Here is an 18237-nt window from a genome sequence, read left to right as displayed (position 1 = left end):
TGAAAAAAGTTTAGAACAGAAAAAAAATCAGAGATAAGTGTTAAAATTGTATTTAACTGTAATCTTCAGAATATTAAGCAATTTATTACTGTAAGTACATGCAGTATGTTAATTTCAGGCAAGAGATTTTTATAGTCCTCTGGTGCTTCCTTTGCTAAAGAGATCATGGCTTTATTCATAATTTTATTATTAAGATCAATTAAGGAATTAAAGGATATTCTATAAATAGGTCTAAATTATTTGGAAACTTGATGGCTGTGTCATTTTAATGACTGATGTTTGGATGCAGTAGTCTAAGGCACTGCTTCTCAAACCCTAACAGGCATATAAATTATCAGGAAATCTGATTAATTGGTAAGTCTGGGGCAGGGCCTGATATTCTGCATTCTAACAAGTTTGCAGGAGATACTTTTGATGTTGGGTCTCAGACCACTCTTTGAGTTACAAGAGTTTGAAATACCAAAGGGTGTTTGTTATAAAAGTTTTGCTTTAAATATAGCCCAATAACACAGGATTTGAAAACTCTAAAACTTGGGCTTCATTGTAGTTAAATGGAATAAAAACATTTTTAGCAAAAGAAACCAAAAGTTTATTTTTTAATATTAATCAGATTTTGATTACTGGAATGGTGAAGAAATAAAATAGGCCTTCATCGATGGTGTTTTATAATGATATGTATACACATACACACGCATACACACATACATACATATATATCTTTATAGGTAGTTCTGGGTACTAATAAGAATAGGCTTATTTCATTAATAATGGCAAGGCTGGGATTTTGCTCTCATTTGGATTGGTGTGGAAAGAAGAGAAGGGTTAGGAATGCCCATTATTGGGATCATATGAGATTTGTATGCTCTTTATTGGCATCACATTTTAAAAAGTGAAGATTAACAGGTTGTTTTGGTGTATTTATAAAGTATTACTATTGCCAATATTATATTCAAACCATAAATTAATGAATATACCCAAATTTACATTGAAGATATTTTCATTAGATTTTATAAGTAAAATTTATATTTTCTTTGTATATTTACATAGATATTTAATATTTAAAAATGACTAACCTTCAATTATGACTAAATTTGATTTGAATCAAATCCAAAATTGGATCAAATTCAGTTATAAATATAACCAAATTCTGAATATAATAAAATTTGCATTAAAGATGTTTGCATTAGATTTCGTAAGTAAAGTTATTGATTTATGTTTTCTTTGTATATTTACATAGGTATTTAATATTTAAAAATTAGTAATCTTCAAATTTGAGAGCTCCAGTTTTGAGTACATGAAACAAATAAATTGATACTCATTTTTTAGTTTGTGCTCTTTTGAAACATCATTTGAAGTTAAATTTTTTATAATTTAAAGTATATTTATGGTTCATTCACTGTTTATTACCTGTGAATAAAAATAATAGACTGTAATCTTGACACGATTTTAACAAAAGAATTACATTGCCAGTTTCCTTTGATGAATCCCCAAACAGTAAAAGTATATTGTGAGAAATGTATTTCCAAGTCTGATTGGTGTCCCATACTTATTATTCATGTGATTGCTATGGAATTCTCTAGAACAAATTTTCATGCTTTAATCCCAGATCAGGTTTTGTGAGTCTTATAAGATTTTTAAAAAGTGTTAATTAAAAATTTGAAAGTGTGCCATACTCTGAAACAAAACTAAATTCAACCAACTTATATATCTTTCAGGTACTTTCTCACTCAATTCATTTGTCAACAGACAGGATCAGAAAAACAGTTTCTCATGTTTATTTTTCTGTACATGGTAGTATGTTGCTGTGTCTTCTGTAGTTCTTTATAACCTTTTCACTCTAAGATACTTATAGTTGAGACAAAAGAGAAATTGCTTTTAATTTACACAGGCAAGGTCATTTGGAGAGTTATGAGGAGAGGGAGGCAGTGGAAAGGATGGCAAAGGGAAGAGGGGCGGATACTGTGAAATTTTTTACTACACCTATTATTGGCTTCTTTATCCATCGTGCACCCCATTCAAAGTTAGGCAGTGAAGTGGCAAAGTACCTTGTGAAAGCTAAACAGAAGAGCGGTAGAAGAATGGAGACTTGAAACTTACTCTGTTTGTTGGGATAGTCTTTGGAAAATAACCACTAAGCCACTCAAGAGTTTACTCAAATGGATTAATCAGGGCATTTTTGCAATTTTTCTTACATCTTATTTTAGAAACACCAACCACCTACACAGAAAATGCTCATGTCTTCCAAAATGCCTTAAAACTGTGGCGCATACACACATATACAGAAGTTCTAAGGAAAGGATGGAGTTATATGTATACTTCTGATTTCTTAAATGTAATATTTGCTTTTTTCCTTTTTTCTTCTTTCCACTTTAGAATACTTCCTTTTACTTGCTAATTTATGGCTCTACTTCTAGGGGCTAGGGAGGCTTGGCTTTGCTCTGTTTTGCTCTTCGCCAGTGCCAGCTAAGATCTGATTTATATCCATCAGCTTAATTACAAAAAATTCTGCTGCATCCAAAATTTTTTGGGTGCCACATAGCTTGTCATCAAAGGATTTTACCTGAAACTCATTTTAGTAAGAGTGAATTAAAAAGAACATCACCTGCCTTTTTACCTCCAAGGAATGTTTTGAGAAAACATAACAAATGAGTGGGATAGTTTTTGTAATAGTTGCTATGTAAATTCAGGATTATTATTTTAATAACCAAGATGAAATCTTGTCTTTGAGAGAGATCTTCCAGGCCCTGTGTGCCTGTGCTGAGAGGCAGATACGTAGTGAGTCAAGATAATAGGTTGGTCTCCAGTGCCCTGCCCTGTCGCTTAATTGTGTTGGCTTTGGACAGATTACTTAAACTGTATGTGGCTCAGTCCCCTCATTTGTAAAGTAGGGATAATAATAGCACCTATTCTAGTTGCTCTGAGACTTAAATGAGTAAATGTATGTAAAACATATAGAATGATTCCTAGAACATAGTGCCATATAATTGTTAGCTGTTGTTATCATTTTTGGAAATGTTAATAAAATAAATTATATCATGTAATTTATTAATATTGGCTATACTTGGATTAAAAAGTTGTAGCTTTATTCTTTTGTTTTAGGTATATTAACTATTACCTTTTTCTCATTATTTTTACATTTTTGAAGGTTTCGCAATGAGTGGATCATGATGACCGTATTGTAGGGACTTGCCATAGTATGGCTGCTTCCCGATCTACTCGTGTTACAAGATCAACAGTGGGGTTAAACGGCTTGGATGAATCTTTTTGTGGTAGAACTTTAAGGAATCGTAGCATTGCTCACCCTGAAGAACTCTCTTCTCATTCTCAAGTACGATCAAGATCACCGAAGAAGAGACCAGAGCCTGTGCAAATTCAGAAAGGAAATAATAGTGGGAGAACTACTGATTTAAAACAGCAAAGTACTCGAGAGTCATGGGTAAGCCCTAGGAAGAAAGGACTTTCTTCTTCAGAAAAAGATAACGTAGAAAGGCAGGCTGTAGAAAATTGTGAGAGAAGGCAAACAGAACCTGTTTCACCAGTTTTAAAAAGAATTAAGCGTTGTCTTAGATCTGAAGCACCAAACAGTTCAGAAGAAGATTCGCCTATAAAATCAGACAAGGAGTCAGTAGAACAGAGGAGTACAGTAGTGGACAATGATGCAGATTTTCAAGGGACTAAACGAGCTTGTCGATGTCTTATATTGGATGATTGTGAGAAAAGGGAAATTAAAAAGGTGAATGTCAGTGAGGAAGGGCCACTTAATTCTGCAGTAGTTGAAGAAATCACAGGCTATTTGGCTATCAATGGTGTTGATGACAGTGATTCAACTGGTATAAACTGCGATGACTGTCAGCCTGATGGGAACACTAAACAAAATAGCACTGGTTCCTATGTGTTGCAGGAAAAATCAGTAGCTGAAAATGGGGATTCCGACACCCACACTTCAATGTTCCTTGATAGTAGGAAGGAGGACGGTTATATAGACCATAACGTGCCTTGCACGAATTCAGAAGTGCAGGTCAAGTTGGAGGACCACAAAATAGTAACTGCCTGCCTGCCTGTGGAACATGTTAATCAGCTGACTACTGAGCCAGCTACAGGCCCCTTTCCTGAAATTCAGTCATCTTTAAGGGATTCTGAGGAGGAAGTAGATGTGGTGGGAGATAGCAGTGCCTCAAAAGAGCAGTGTAATGAAAACACCAATAACGCCCTGGACACAAGACTTGAGAAAAGTATGCCAGTCTCCGGAGAACCAGAAGCATCTTCTGTTCTAGACTGTGTTTCAGCTCAAATGATGTCTTTATCAGAACCTCAAGAACATCGATATACTCTGAGAACTTCACCACGAAGGGCGGCCCCTACCAGAGGTAGTCCCACTAAAAACAATTCTCCTTGCAGAGAAAATGGACCGTTTGAGGAGAATAATCTTAGTCCCAATGAAACAAATGCAACTGTTAGCGATAATATAAGTGAGTCTCCCACAAATCCTGATGAAATTTCTCAGAATGAAAAAGGGATATGTTGTGACTCTGAAAATTATGGGAGTGAAGGACAAAGTAAGCCACCTTCAGAGGCAAGACTCAATATTGGACATTTGCCATCTGCCAAAGAGAGTGCCAATCCGCACATCACAGAAGAAGAAGATGATGATCCTGATGTTTATTACTTTGAATCAGATCATGTGGCACTGAAACACAACAAAGAGTATGTGTAAATATGGTAACCATGAATTCTGCTTTGTTTATTATTCCCCAAGTTTTCAGTGTTCATAAATGTCTATTAATAGCATTTTTATTATAGCTAAAATTAATGCTTTAGCTGAAGTTTTAGGTTTAACATAATTTTCTCAACTCTTAAAAAAACTCCAAAAAACTTTAAAACTCAACTTAATTACTATGTCAGTGCCAATATGGTGTTCTAGTTTTGTTATTTCAACATGTCTCAATTAGAAGAGACATGTGAAAATGTGGTTGATGGTGTTTTTGTTTTTAATAAGTTTTATACCATTTAAATTAATTTATAAAATGAAAACAGTTTTAGTTATCACAATACACTTTGATTGTCTATGCCTTCTACATAGTGTAGAACAAGTCATGATTGCTTAGACCTCATCCAGATAAAGGAAATCTGGCAGACTACAAATCTACTTTTATCTTAGTTACTTATATCCAATTTCCAGTTTCAACTTTTGATTAAAAAATGTGCTTTATGCATCATTTTTTATTTTTGTCACTTAAAGAAGTAGCTATTACTGTTAATACTGTGATAGCTAGTTGTATGTTGTAATTAGAATATTAGCAAGATTTAGTCTGCTCCATAGCTTATATAAAGTATTTGTGAGACAATTTTTTTTCCTGGTTCTAAATTATAAGGGGAGACTATATCATAAAATTCTGTCAGTTCTCAACCTTTGTGATAAAGGTGCTTTTTAAAACAAAGAATTCAGAGTCCAAGCTTAATCACAATTTTGCTTAGACTTTCTTTAAAGTATTTTGGACAGTAACACAAATGAATTGGAGCTAACTATGTTTAAATAATCCTGACAGGAACTGTTAACAAAGTGTTTATCATATCAGCAACAGTATAATACATGTATGTTAATCACCCTTACTTTTACAGAGTAGGCTTTTGAATTAATATCACAATCAGATTATATAGCCTATGTAAAATTACTGATTTGAGGAACCTTTGTGATTTTTTTTGTTGTGACAATTGCCGGATCCTGGTATGTATCAGATCAAAGTATCAAATCCCGGTTGTGGAACATAATTTTTTGCCATGCATTATAGATAGTTCAGATTTGTATATAATAATATGGTGGCCATTTAGCATAGGTCTCTCATCTGAAATTTTTCTTCTGTTTTCTTTATAAATAATGTTTTAATACTGGGTTTAATGAAGAGATCATTTTATCTGAGCATTTAATTCATTGTTTTGTGGATTATTAGCATTTTTATGCATTTGAAATGTTTGAAGTCCAATTTGAGATAGGAAAAAAACCTCGTAAGTAAAGTTTTTTTCAATTTGAGATACATTGAGTTTTTCCCAATAGTATTATGTATCAGTTTTTAAAAGTAGAGTGGGTTTTTTTTGTTTTGTTTTGTTTGTTTGTTTGTTTAATCTATAGGTCCAAGGAAGCAGAGCATATATCTTTGGGGAGTACCAAAAGTTCAAGCATTGTGCATTTTTACAAAATGATATTCTGTTAATTTTATTATTTTCTTTTTGTTTCTTTGGCAAAAAAGATACTCTTGTGAGGCTTAGCTGGTTATTGATGATGGAAAATTTAAAGATAATTTAAGGAAAATTGGGAGAGGGTGTTTGATCATATCAGATATAATCTATTTCAGTAAAGTCCCTGTTTCTATGCTTTTTGTCTAGAGCCAAGAGGTGATTGATATAACATTGGCTCTTTTTAGCCCAATTGTCATTGTTAATAATAGAATTATGATACCTGTTTAAGAGCTTTCAAGTCTCAAGTAAATTTCTGGCAGTTTGAAAATGTTAAAAGGCACTTGGGGTAAAGGAGGAAAAAAAAAAAAGACACTTGGGGTCTGTTCTCCTGCACACACATATGTACATACACCCTGTCAAATATTTTTTCTTCTTTATTCTCATACTGGAAAATCTTTCCAGATAATTGCCTTTTGAAACTAGGAAATAGGCATCGCCCAGCCTACACATGAATAGCTCTGCCACTAGGGAATGAGTATTTCCTGGTAGCCAGTTTAAAAAATATGTTATTAATAGAAAACAATGAGCATGGCATAGTTCTTTGTCTGGAGCCAGGAGGACATAGCTCTTCATTCCATTTGCAATTTTCCTCTAAACGCAGATTATATAGTCAGCAGTCTTCTATTTTAGCATTCAGCCTGTAATTTATCCATCTTGTTTGCAAGGATAGCACATATAGGGTCATCTAATCACTCGTAAATGTTTGAAGAGATATTGTGTGTAGAGTCCTAGCCTGATTCATGGTAATTAGGCCATAGGCCCAAGAAATGAATCTGCAGATGTTCTGGGTGCTCATACCCTGTTTCCTCTCTACTCCAGGATATAAACCTACAGAATGCTCTTATGTATTTTCCAAATGGGAAACTCTACTTTGAGCAAAGGACTAAAGAGTATCTTTTTCTCTGGCAAAATTCCAGCTGTGGATATTTTACCAGATGTTCCTTCTCAATGATTAGGGGGTGGGGAGTCAGAAGAACTATATCTCAAAACTCTTTGATCTTCAAGGTTGATGAAGTCTGTTATAGTGGTATATAATACCTAGTGACTCCCTCTGGGCCTAAATAGCCAGACTGACCGAGATTATGTACTTAACTATTTGGGAATAGATCTTTGCTGATTTTGAATCAGAACTTTTTAAGTTTTGAAGTTCTGACTCTAGGGAGAGCAGTTGTGGAAGAATTTAGGTCCTGAGTTTTAACATTCAGAGCTTTTCTTCCAGTGCACAAGACAATCATTAGAAAATAAATTTTCAGATGGAAATGTGATTTGGTCTGTTCCCTCTGAATTCTCATTGTGCAAGAATACTTTAAAAATCATTTAAAGGACCTTGGAGCACTTCATTTAAAGATCTTGTAACCTTTTATGAACAGAGAGGATGACAAGTTGGATTTAGGGTTTCTAGATTCTTGAGGTCTTACAAAAGTAACTCATCGATAACATTGCTAATGTTTATACCAATTTTTAAGTTTCTAGATAATGAAAGCATAAGAGTAAGATAGTTATTGCTCATCTGAGAGTATTGTTCATATAGTCTCCAGATAAGAATCTTATTTTCAAGTCATGTTAAGAATATTTACTAGAATTGTAGTTTCAGATTTGGTTCTCTATCAACATTAATGTACTAAATAAAACAATTATTGTATGTCCTTCCTTCTGTTGTACCATGCTTCAGATGAATCATTTGATATCTTCAATTTTAGAAGCCTCATCAAGAAAATCATCAGTTCTTTAGAGTGACTTCTTGTGAAACTACTTTTAATATTGTCAAAGTCAATTCTTTGAAGGGGCCAGAAAACTTCAGGACTAGGGATGGATTTTGCTTAGAAAGCACTAAATCATCCCATCCTGGATAAAGTAATTTTATATTTGTACTGTGCTTCATAACAAAGCAATTTCATCTAGTTTCTTATTTGACATTCGCAACAACTCAAAGTAGACAACATAGGTGCTATTGTACAGTTCCCATTTCCCAACTCATGACTAAGGTGTAGGTTGTTTATTTAAAGTATCATGATGAATTACTGGTAGAAATGGGATTAGAACTTTCGCTTTCTGATTCATAGTCTGAACTGCATGTGGCTACCTCCTTCAATAAGAACTTATTCCATGGACTTTGGATTTCTAGTTGAGAACTCCCATGGAGTAGCTCTTGGGTACTCAGTTTTCAAAATTCTTTAGCCCGAGTTTCAACTCCATAGTTGAAATCTTGATTATCTGGTTTTACCTGTCAAAATCAGCATTATAGGTAAGTAACCTGTTATATTTAATGAAATACTTTCATGTTCATTTTATAGAACATTTGGTTACTATGTCTGTGAAAAATAACTGACATGTACAAACTAGGGAAATAAAACTATAGCTATAGTTTGACTTTAAATAGAGGATTTGGATAATTTACAAAAAATACTTTGGTGGAAGAGTTTAGAATGTAGTTATGTATATTAAAGTCAGAACTTACTAGGGAAAACTCATGCTTCTCAACTCATTGGAGAAGGCTGTGGAATATAACCAGATTGGCCCCAGTAGTTTGGCACAAAATTAATGGGAAGAGGGAGATAACTGTCTTAAGTATAAAATTTTTGGTTATTAGTGGAATAAGCCACTGACTAATCAAAGTATACAGTGAATTCGTTTTTTCCTTTGAATACCAACATTTTAAATTTCAGCTAATGTCAGTGGTTTCTAAAAGTGAATCTTTGCTGTAATCCCAGTATATTTGTATTCAAGTGTAATTTAATCATTTCTTGATTTAGGGTCATCTTTACTGGTAGGTTATGTAGTGATACTTTTCTGGCATCACTGCTAGAATGATTTGGTCTTCTCTGCTTTTTTATGTTCTTATAATTTGGCTTGTTTTCTAAGTTCCGTGGCTTCTCATAGTCGTCTTATCCTAATTTTTTTTGGCTTTCATTAGTCACTTGTGCTATCTATCATGTTATCTTCCTCTAATAACTCATCCTTCCCTTCTAATCGACCGCTTTTAGTTCTCTTTAAACTTGGAAATCTGAATAACGAAGTTTCTCAGAATTGTCTCATGATTTCTTGAGTGATGCACTGAGGAATTTCTTTGAATACATAGATAAGCATTAGTGCATGAAATGTTTGTCTTAATTGTGTATTTTCTTGTTTGCTTGCTTTCTGGTTTGAAGGCTGTGTCTTATGTATGTTACCAGATATCTAAATTCTGAATGGAGAAACAATAGTTGTTTCTTTATATGTGGCAATAAATACTCATTAACAATAAAACCTATCTAAAACAATTACTGTTTGAGATTTATTGGAAGCTTAGCCTTCAGTTGCAGAAACTTTCAATAATTTTTATAGTAGGCTCAAAAATGTATTTTTGCATATTTCCCAAGCAGAGTAGTATACCACATATGCTATTTCTGTGATGATTCATGTCATTACATATTATAATGTATAGTAATTAATGGAAAGATCTGTCTTGTGACCTTTCTATTTATCTATCTCTCTCTCTGTCTCCTTCTCTTTCCCCTCCTCTTTGCCCCCCTCCTAGGGGGTCTGTTTACCACTGTTTCTTTTATGTTACTGTGGAAAGCTGCTTCAACTTGGCTTTTTAATCTCTAATTTTAATATAGAGAAATTTGTAAAGTAGTGAGAGGAGACTGAATAACTTATTCATGGTTCTCTCAGTAGGCAGAATTCTCTATAGTGTTATGATTGAATTTTCACATGTCTGTTATATTTATATGGTAGACATTGTAAATATGTTATTGAGGGTCTGGATTTTGTTCTCTTTCTTTAGAAAATTGAAATTTGTTCTGATAGGCAGTTAATTTACTTGATGAGAAACATAATCCTACTAAGGCTTATTCTTTTATCTGTTAGGGGAAAGTCCAGAGTGGCAATCTATATTCTAGATTTAGTTTATTTCTATAGCATGGCCTTTCTGATGTCTCATTTCAAAAGTCTTTTACTCTGGCTGTTGAAACCTGAATGACTAGCCTTCTAAGAACATTGGGAGTTGTGTACAGCTCTGTGATAGTTGTTATTTGCCTTGTACTGTGGAATCAGATGTTTTATACGCATAGCTTCATATTCAGCCAAAGGCTCAAGGGGGTATCTATGCAGATTTCTGTGTTTTCTGTCTTTTTTGTTTTGCTTCTTCCTCTTTGGTGCTCTGTCCCTCAAATTCAGTTGCCTCAGCTTCCCCAAACTCTTTTCTGTCTCTGCTTCACCAGACTGTTTAATCGTACTGGCGGTACCTCCATGTAGAAAGTGAATGTGATCATAGGATTTATCTCATTTGTTTGCCCGCTCTCATAGATCACAGTTTTGTACTGGCTGTTGTCTATTGTTTAACAATAACCATTTCTGTGTTTTCTCATTGTGTATGATACGAAGGTATTTGGTGTTAGTTAGTCTATCATGACTAAAGGTGAGAGTCTCTTGATTTGATTTAATATGCGTTAGGTGTGCTTTCTTCTGTGCTACTCATCCCCAGTCTGCAGTTTGACCATTTGGAAATTACTTTTTGCTGGCATTCCTCTGACTATAAAGGCTAGTTTTTACTTTTACCTTAAAAGTTAATTTAAGCAACTTTTTTTTTTCCTAAGAAACTGAAATCAGAAAAGTTAGAATAATACCAATTCAAATTGAAGAATAAAGGTAAAAGAGATGAGATTATTTTACTTGCCTTGACGAGGTGTTTGCTATGGTTGGAGCAGAAGTAAAAATTGCGTTACTGGTTCAGGTACAATTCATGAGAATAGGAAAAAGACAAAGTGACATGCAAGAAGATTTGAAACGAAGTTTATTATATTTAAAATGGTAACCATGAGAGATTAAGGAGGAATGTATCTGGGTTTTAGTTAGTTATTTTTCTTAGACTCTTCAGGCTTTTTGGATGGACCACATTTGCTGTATTTTTAGAAAACCACAGTCTATATGCTTTTTAAAATTAACAGTTTAATTCAGTTTCTTGTAAATGTTTTTTCTTAAATGTAGAATATTTTGCAGAAATTTATTTTCCTTAGTACTACAATATTTTACCATTTGTATGAAGTTGGAGAACTTTGACTCAACTTCTTTTTGCTATTTTCCACTTGTCCTAAGTTTTCCTTCCCTTAAATTTTTAAATGTATGTTTTTATCATATTTTAGTTAGCAGTTCTCAGAATATAAAACATAAGATTATTTTATGTTTAATCTTAGTTGGAAGGAAAAGATCATGCTAATAGTTTATTGGCATTGAGTCTTAAGAAGTGAGATTTTAAAATATTACAGTCAAAACCTAAATTATCTTTTTAATAAACATTTTAAAACATATATATGGATGTGAAAAGTCAAGTTAAATAAAACAAGTGTAATACTTTATGTCATAAGTAGTATTTAAGTCACCAATCATGTTTTTGTTTTTAAAATGCTATCATTTAAATCTAGGATCTCAGTACTTTTTAAAATATTATTTGTGAATTATTTATAAAGGTTGGATTAGATTTGAGGAGCACTCCACTCCCTTTCCATTACCGTTTTTAGCTGGCAGTATGATTCTGGGTAAATGTCTAATTTCTGTGATTGTCAGTTTTCTCATCTATAAAGAAAAGTTGGTGGATTTGATTTCTGTAATTCTAATTAATGTTTTATGTATATGATTTTGAATTCTCTTTCTCTGCCCTTCCCCTTTTGGTATTGTTTGGGCTTCAGTTATTAACTTTCTGTTTGTTTTACTTGCTCTCTCTGGGTATTCTCATTCGATGCTGTAGCTTAAATAGATTTCCAAATGTATATCTCCAATCAGGTTATTCTTGAGCTTCAGACCAGTTACCAAGATATTTCCATTTACATCTCCCACAGTAAACTCAGTGCAACATGTCTAAAATCGAGCTTCCTAGTCTATGGCTATGCCACCCTGAACAAGCCTGGTCCCGTATGATCTCAGAAGCTAAGCAGGTTGGGCCTGGTTAGTACTTGGATAATAGACCACCTAGGAGGACCAAGTGCTGTAGGCATAAAAAATAAAAAATAAGGGATTGTAAGCTGATAAGGTCCTTGCAATCTGTGATGTTAACCAAGGATTGCCTCGCCTAAAAATAACTAATAAATAAATAAAATCAAGCTTCCTCCCCACACACCCAATAATCAACATCATCTTTTTATTTAATTGGTAGTGTCTTTCACTTGCCCAATTTAAAAAAGTGGGAGTAATCTTTAGTTCTTCACTACTCCTTCTTTTCCCACCAGTGTTATTGATTCAACTTTATTTCTTGATTTTCAGTTCAACTTTCTTAAATCTCTTTACCGGATAACTGGAAATGCTGCTTTAATTGCTTTCTGTGGTGCGCATGTACTGTTTCCCCAATGTACTCCTGTACTGCATCTGTAGTAAATGTCCTTAGAATAAAATCTACTCTTTAAAATGAATTATTGCGTGATTTTTAAATATTCTCTTTTTACTGTTTGCCTCACACTGTATATTCTAAATAGATTAAGCCTTTACTTCTTTGATTATCATGTTCTTTTTACTCCAGACTTTCTCATAATGCCAAACTGCCTGATCTAGTCTACGTTTGCTCCATTTTTCCTGGTAATTTTTCCTTTCTTCTCTGCAGAAGGAGAAGGCTGTCTCAATTTAGGCCTCATGTTCTCCAAGAAATCTTTCTTATCTCCCCAAGACTGATTAATTGTTCCTTGTGTGCTCTCTCATAGCAAATTATAATTGTCTGTAAACATGTACAAGTAGACCTCAAGCTCCTTGAGGAACAATGTTTTTCTAGTTGGTTGATGCGGCATTGAAAGAATGTCAAGCCCTATCCTGCTTTGAAAATATCAGAGAAAAATTTAGCATGCTTTTCGTAGTAGATATTTTTATACCATTAGTTTGGCTTTTAAGACTCTGAATTTAATGAGTTAGTATTAGTGATTTCCTTTTTCTACTAAAAAAAAACAACTTGGAATTTAGATTTTCAAAAGAAAATAACAAACTATATAATCGTTTGCATAGTTCACTAAACTCAGTAGTTGGGGAGGCAGGGTGGGCATAGAAGGGTGTATTTCATGATCAGGGTTGGTTGTCCGGGTTGTCTGAATATATTATCAGGTGGTAAAATAATGTTTTTATATGGCCATATAAAGTCTAAATTTGGTTATTAATACCAGATCCCAAAGAGGGGAAGTTACTGTATCATACAACATTTACAAGTTTGGTATGAGTATGTTTTATATGGTTTCAAATATATTTTTACAATCTAGAGTTTGCCAATAGGCTTTAGAAAGCATACAGAATGGTAAGAATTTGGGCTTATATTTATTGAATTGAAAGACTTGAAAGAAAATGTTTGTCCCTGTGTATTTGTGTATCTGTCCTATTGTTTAAAGATTTTTAACAGAGGATATTACTCAGCTTTCTCTTTATAAACTCATAATTTTGAGTAGATGGTAGAAATAATTTAAAATGACATGTCCAGGACCTTTGAAGTTATTGTGAAATGATCATATATAGACAGCTTAACAAATTGTAGTTTGCCTATATTCGAGGTGTGTTGCCTGTAGAATATTAGCTTATAACGAGAAATTACTAGCTTGTCTGTCATATGAAACCTTTATGTCTTTGCAATTTCAGAATAGAAGGTGAACCTTTTAGATGTTAACAGTGGATTGTTTCTTAGAATAGATACCCTAATAAAACTCTGGAGTAGGGAAAATATATGACTCTTGATTTGACTGGTGATCAGGATTTTTTCTAGATGATTGTGCAACCTATATAATATTAACCGCAATACAGTTGCATTTAACTTCCTTTTTTAAGAGAGAAAACTCAAGAATTCTGTGAGTAGATACTCAATTTGCATGTAAGGTATTAAAATCCAGTAACTAGTATGAAGCCTCTTTAAGTTATTTAAAAAACTGACAAGGGAAATAAAATCAAGGTAGTCAGAGCTTGTTTTAGTAAGAGCTTATTGGTTGAAATCAGAAACCCATTCAAAGTATGTCAAATTTTAAAAATAAAGTTTATTTTAAATAAATAGTAGACAATCTTATGAATACTCAAGGTCAGGAAATAAAGTCTCACTAGACTTAAAGTATAACCTGTTAGTATTTAAAGTTATACTCTCTTATCTCTGCTTCCCTTTGTGCAGCAGACTGGTTTTTCTCTTTTTACTAATTTTTTAAACTCACTTTTCCCTGTCTTACCCCCCATCAGTTCAGTTTGCAAATGGCAGTGACTTCCCATTTTGCTTATCCTGGTCCCAACTCTTTATGACCTTTCTTTTCCAGAGCCTCTTCACATTCTCTGAAGAACCTAGTTATTGACTGTTTAGTAGATTGACTCACCTGGGTCAGGTTTCCATCCCTGGCAAAATTATCAGTGTTCAGGGGTGGAGTTATTGGAGGTGGGGTGGAATGGAAAGCAAAGTCTGCCTTGGCTTGTTCTTTCCCCAGGGATGTCTTCCAGAAAAGAGGTGGGCAGTGTAGGCTGTCAAAACATAGCCATTATAGACCATTTCGTGTTTTGGGTCAAAAAGATATTTGACCAGTTAGTAATGAAAACCCTTATACATTGCTAGTGGAAATGTAAAATAAAAAGGTGTGCCCATGTAGAAATCCATTTGTCAGTTTCTTGATAGATACATACTGAAAAGAATTAAAAACTGATTTTCAAATAAAAACTTGCACACTATATTGGTCATGTCAGCCCCCTTCACAATAGTCAAAGGGTGGGAACAACTCAAATGCCCATAAACTGATGAATAGATAAACAAATGAGGTGTTATCAATACAGTGGGATGTTATACAATTATAAAAAGGAGTGAAGTACTTCTACATGTTATAACATGGATGAATCTTGAAAACAGTATGCTAATTGAAAGAAGCCAGACACAACAGGTTAACATCATGTGATTTCACTTCTATCAAATATCCAGAATAAACAAATTTATAGAGACAGATAGCAGATTAATAGTTGCCAGGGACTGATGATTGTACAACATTGTGAATGCACTAAATGCCACTTAATTTAATTGTATTTTTTAAAATGGTTAAAATGGTGAGTTTTATGTTATGTGAATTTTAACAAAAAGAATGCCGAAAAAAGAAAGTATGGGTGAGATACGTGCATACCAGGAATGCTTGAGATAATCCACTGGGAGAGACAGGAAGAAAATGCTATTTATATGTATTGTTCCTCATTCTTAAAGATTTCTGGGGTTCTTTGTTTATAATATATATAATAAGTATAGTAAAACAATTTATAGTAAGTATACATATATTAGAAGCATGCACTAGAATTTTTATTTTTGTAACAGTTAAGGTGCTTAGTGTGAAAAATATGGAAATCCTTGTTTTTAACAAGGAAAAGCCAATTACCGACCAGTCATTAATTTTTTGTTTTAGTATTTAGGAGGAGTTTTTAAAAGATATTACCAGATTATTTCTTGAAGTAGACAGGTTATAGAATCACAATATGTTTAGAGAAACTACAGGGCTCAACTGGCATTTACTTAGTAGTCTTGACAATAACTTGGGTTGCTTTTAGCCAAATTGTGTCATCTATTATAATTGAGCATTTTAAGTATGACTTTTCTTAAGAACACTGAAGGGTTCTTGGGAATTAGAGACTTATGAATATTCTTCCTACTAAAAGTTGTGAAGTCGATAGTACTAATGATAATAAATATGAATACTGGGTATTAAAAGAAAAACCAGCTATTTGGGGGAAAGGAATTACGACTTTTGCAAGAGCAGGGATAGGAAGCATACTTGGCCAATTAATGAATATTCTTTAGGAGATAAATTTTAATAAGATAAAAAGAATTCAGAGTGTATAATATATGTAGACTATAAACCCTTGGGAAGGTTCCATGTTATGGTTATTTCCTTTTAAATGCATGATAAAAAAATAGTTAATTTGAGGGGGCCTTTGACATACAGGAATAATGTAATGCTTATATTAAGTAGCATGTGACTATAAAGTAGTACTACTGATTTCTAAGCTTTATTTTAAAAAGCAGAAAGAAGTAGAAGCTTTTTAACCTTAAAGTATCATTTCCTCGCTTTGCTGAACTCAAACATCATTGTTCAAAATGGTTTTGGAACTCAACTTTTGGAACAGTTTGCAGAATGTCCTCAGTGGCAATTCTTTTAATGTATATTTAATTTTTACTAAGATTCTCAATCAAGTTTGGTGTAGAAATATAATGTGGAGAAATATATTTATTCTTTGTGCCAAAAATAAAATTATAAAGAAATGCTGTTCTTTCATCTGTTACTAATCTGAAATAAATGTTCAGATTCATAAATTCATAAACTTGGCTCTGAAGAATTTCAGAAAAACTTTGTAGCCATTTAGCATATGCATTATTTAGGACTTAATACAGAATGGAACGATCGTTAATTCTTCTTTCCTAGATTGTGAGTTTCTTGAAGCTAGGAACCAAGTTTGTTGTACATGATATGGTTTCTCTACATTGTTGTAATAGCCATTCTTGTTAAAGATTCAGAATATTTTATGGATTTTTTTCTCTGTCTTATTTTTCTAGTCATCATAGTAAATTCTGTGGAATCATTTGTAGACCACCTGCATTGACTATATTCTATAATTCTGCATCTGTTTAATTTTGAGTAACCCCTAACTGTCCTAAGTTCATTTATTGTGATGGTGGTATTGCCATTTTTATTTTTTTGTTAAATAGAAGGCTTCCTTAAATTACTTGGTCTGCCAGTCATCAGTTGTGAAAGCAAAGAGAAAGAAAAGAGGGAGCAATGGGATACCTCTGCTGTTGTCGCCATCCTGTGTAGTCTTCCTTCCTGTCACCCCGTTCATTAATGCTGCTCTGAAGAATGAATGTTCCTTTTCACATTTGATTTCTTAATATTAGAAGTGAATTATAATCTTGGCTGTTGTTAGATTCTGAAGTTATGTTTCAATTTGAAAGTACACAAACATGAATGTTGTGGTGTGGAGTTTTAGAACTTTAGGCACTTTAATCCTAGGGTCTTCCTCTTATATTACCATTTCCTGTCATCACAGTACTCATTTCTGATTTTTATATCCAGTCATCCTTGTTACTTTTACTTCTTTGCGACTTTAGGATGAAGATACAGTAGTTAATAAGTTGTTTAATTAATGAATGACTAGGATAGATCTAGGATTCAGTATGGTGGGAGTCAACTCCTAAGAGTAGAAGTGGCAGAGCTATTGTGCTAATTGTTCATGTAATTTAACGTGGCTTTTATTTTTATTTTTGAAATTAGAGGTACAGTGAAATTCTTTGTTTACTATTATAACCTACTAGATAAAGAGATTTATTCTGACATTTTACAATTGGTGAAATGATAATGATTTCAGAGGCTGTTTTTATCCCCCTCAATTTATAGGTGGAAAAACCTAGACCAGAAAAGATGAGTCATATTCAAGATTTTAAAATGAGCGACAGAGTTACTAGTTCTTTTATATATTTTAGACTCTCAGGTCAGGCATTTTCTACTCTTGATTTCTTTTAAAAGTTTTAAATTAACTTTTTTTTCCCCATAATAATCCTGAGAGAGTATATTAGTCAAATTTTACTACCCCAGTGAAGAAACTGTAAGAGTCTTATATTTTTTAATGGACTTTATATTTTTTAGTGCTGTTTTAGGTTTACAGGAAAATTAGGAAGAAAGTTCAGAGAATTCCCATGTACCCTGTACCCACTTTCCTCGATTAACATTCTTATATTAATATGTTTGTATAATTAATACACTGATATATTCTTATTAACATAAGAATTAATAATACATATAAAATATAGTCCTAATTAACTGGTGTAATATAATAAAGTCTACACTTTATTCAGAATTCCTTAGTTTTAACCTAATACCCGTTTTCTATTCTGGAATCCCATCTAGGATACTACATTACATTTAGCTTTTGTCTCTTTTGGCTTATGGCTATGGCATTTTCTCAGACTTTCCTTGTTATTGATGACCTGGGCAGTTTTGAGGGATACTAGTCAGGTATTATAGATTTCTGTCTCTTGGAATTTGTCTGGTATTTTTCTCGTGA

The 18237-nt window shown here is 33.2% G+C and overlaps 1 protein-coding gene across 9 annotated transcripts in view; it reads left to right on the top strand.

The window, feature by feature from the left end:
- The window catches only part of ZZZ3 (zinc finger ZZ-type containing 3), an 84506-nt gene that overhangs the window by 39983 nt on the left and 26286 nt on the right, over nucleotides 1-18237 (top strand). For 7 of the 9 annotated variants that reach the window (XM_036235354.1, XM_036235349.1, XM_016151040.2 and 4 more), the window contains one exon: nucleotides 3146-4704. The exons of the other annotated variants lie outside the window; for them this stretch is intronic. In XM_036235354.1, coding sequence (XP_036091247.1) covers nucleotides 3197-4704 — 1508 coding nt within the window. In that variant the 5' untranslated portion in view covers nucleotides 3146-3196. The remainder of the gene's footprint in view (nucleotides 1-3145; nucleotides 4705-18237) is intronic. 9 annotated transcript variants of the gene reach the window in all.

The sequence above is a fragment of the Rousettus aegyptiacus genome, unplaced genomic scaffold (genome assembly GCF_014176215.1).
Source record: "Rousettus aegyptiacus isolate mRouAeg1 unplaced genomic scaffold, mRouAeg1.p scaffold_m13_p_1, whole genome shotgun sequence".
Classification (NCBI taxonomy): domain Eukaryota; kingdom Metazoa; phylum Chordata; class Mammalia; order Chiroptera; family Pteropodidae; genus Rousettus; species Rousettus aegyptiacus.
The sequence above is the reverse complement of the archived record's forward strand: the minus strand, read 5'-3'. Positions and strand labels throughout refer to the sequence as shown.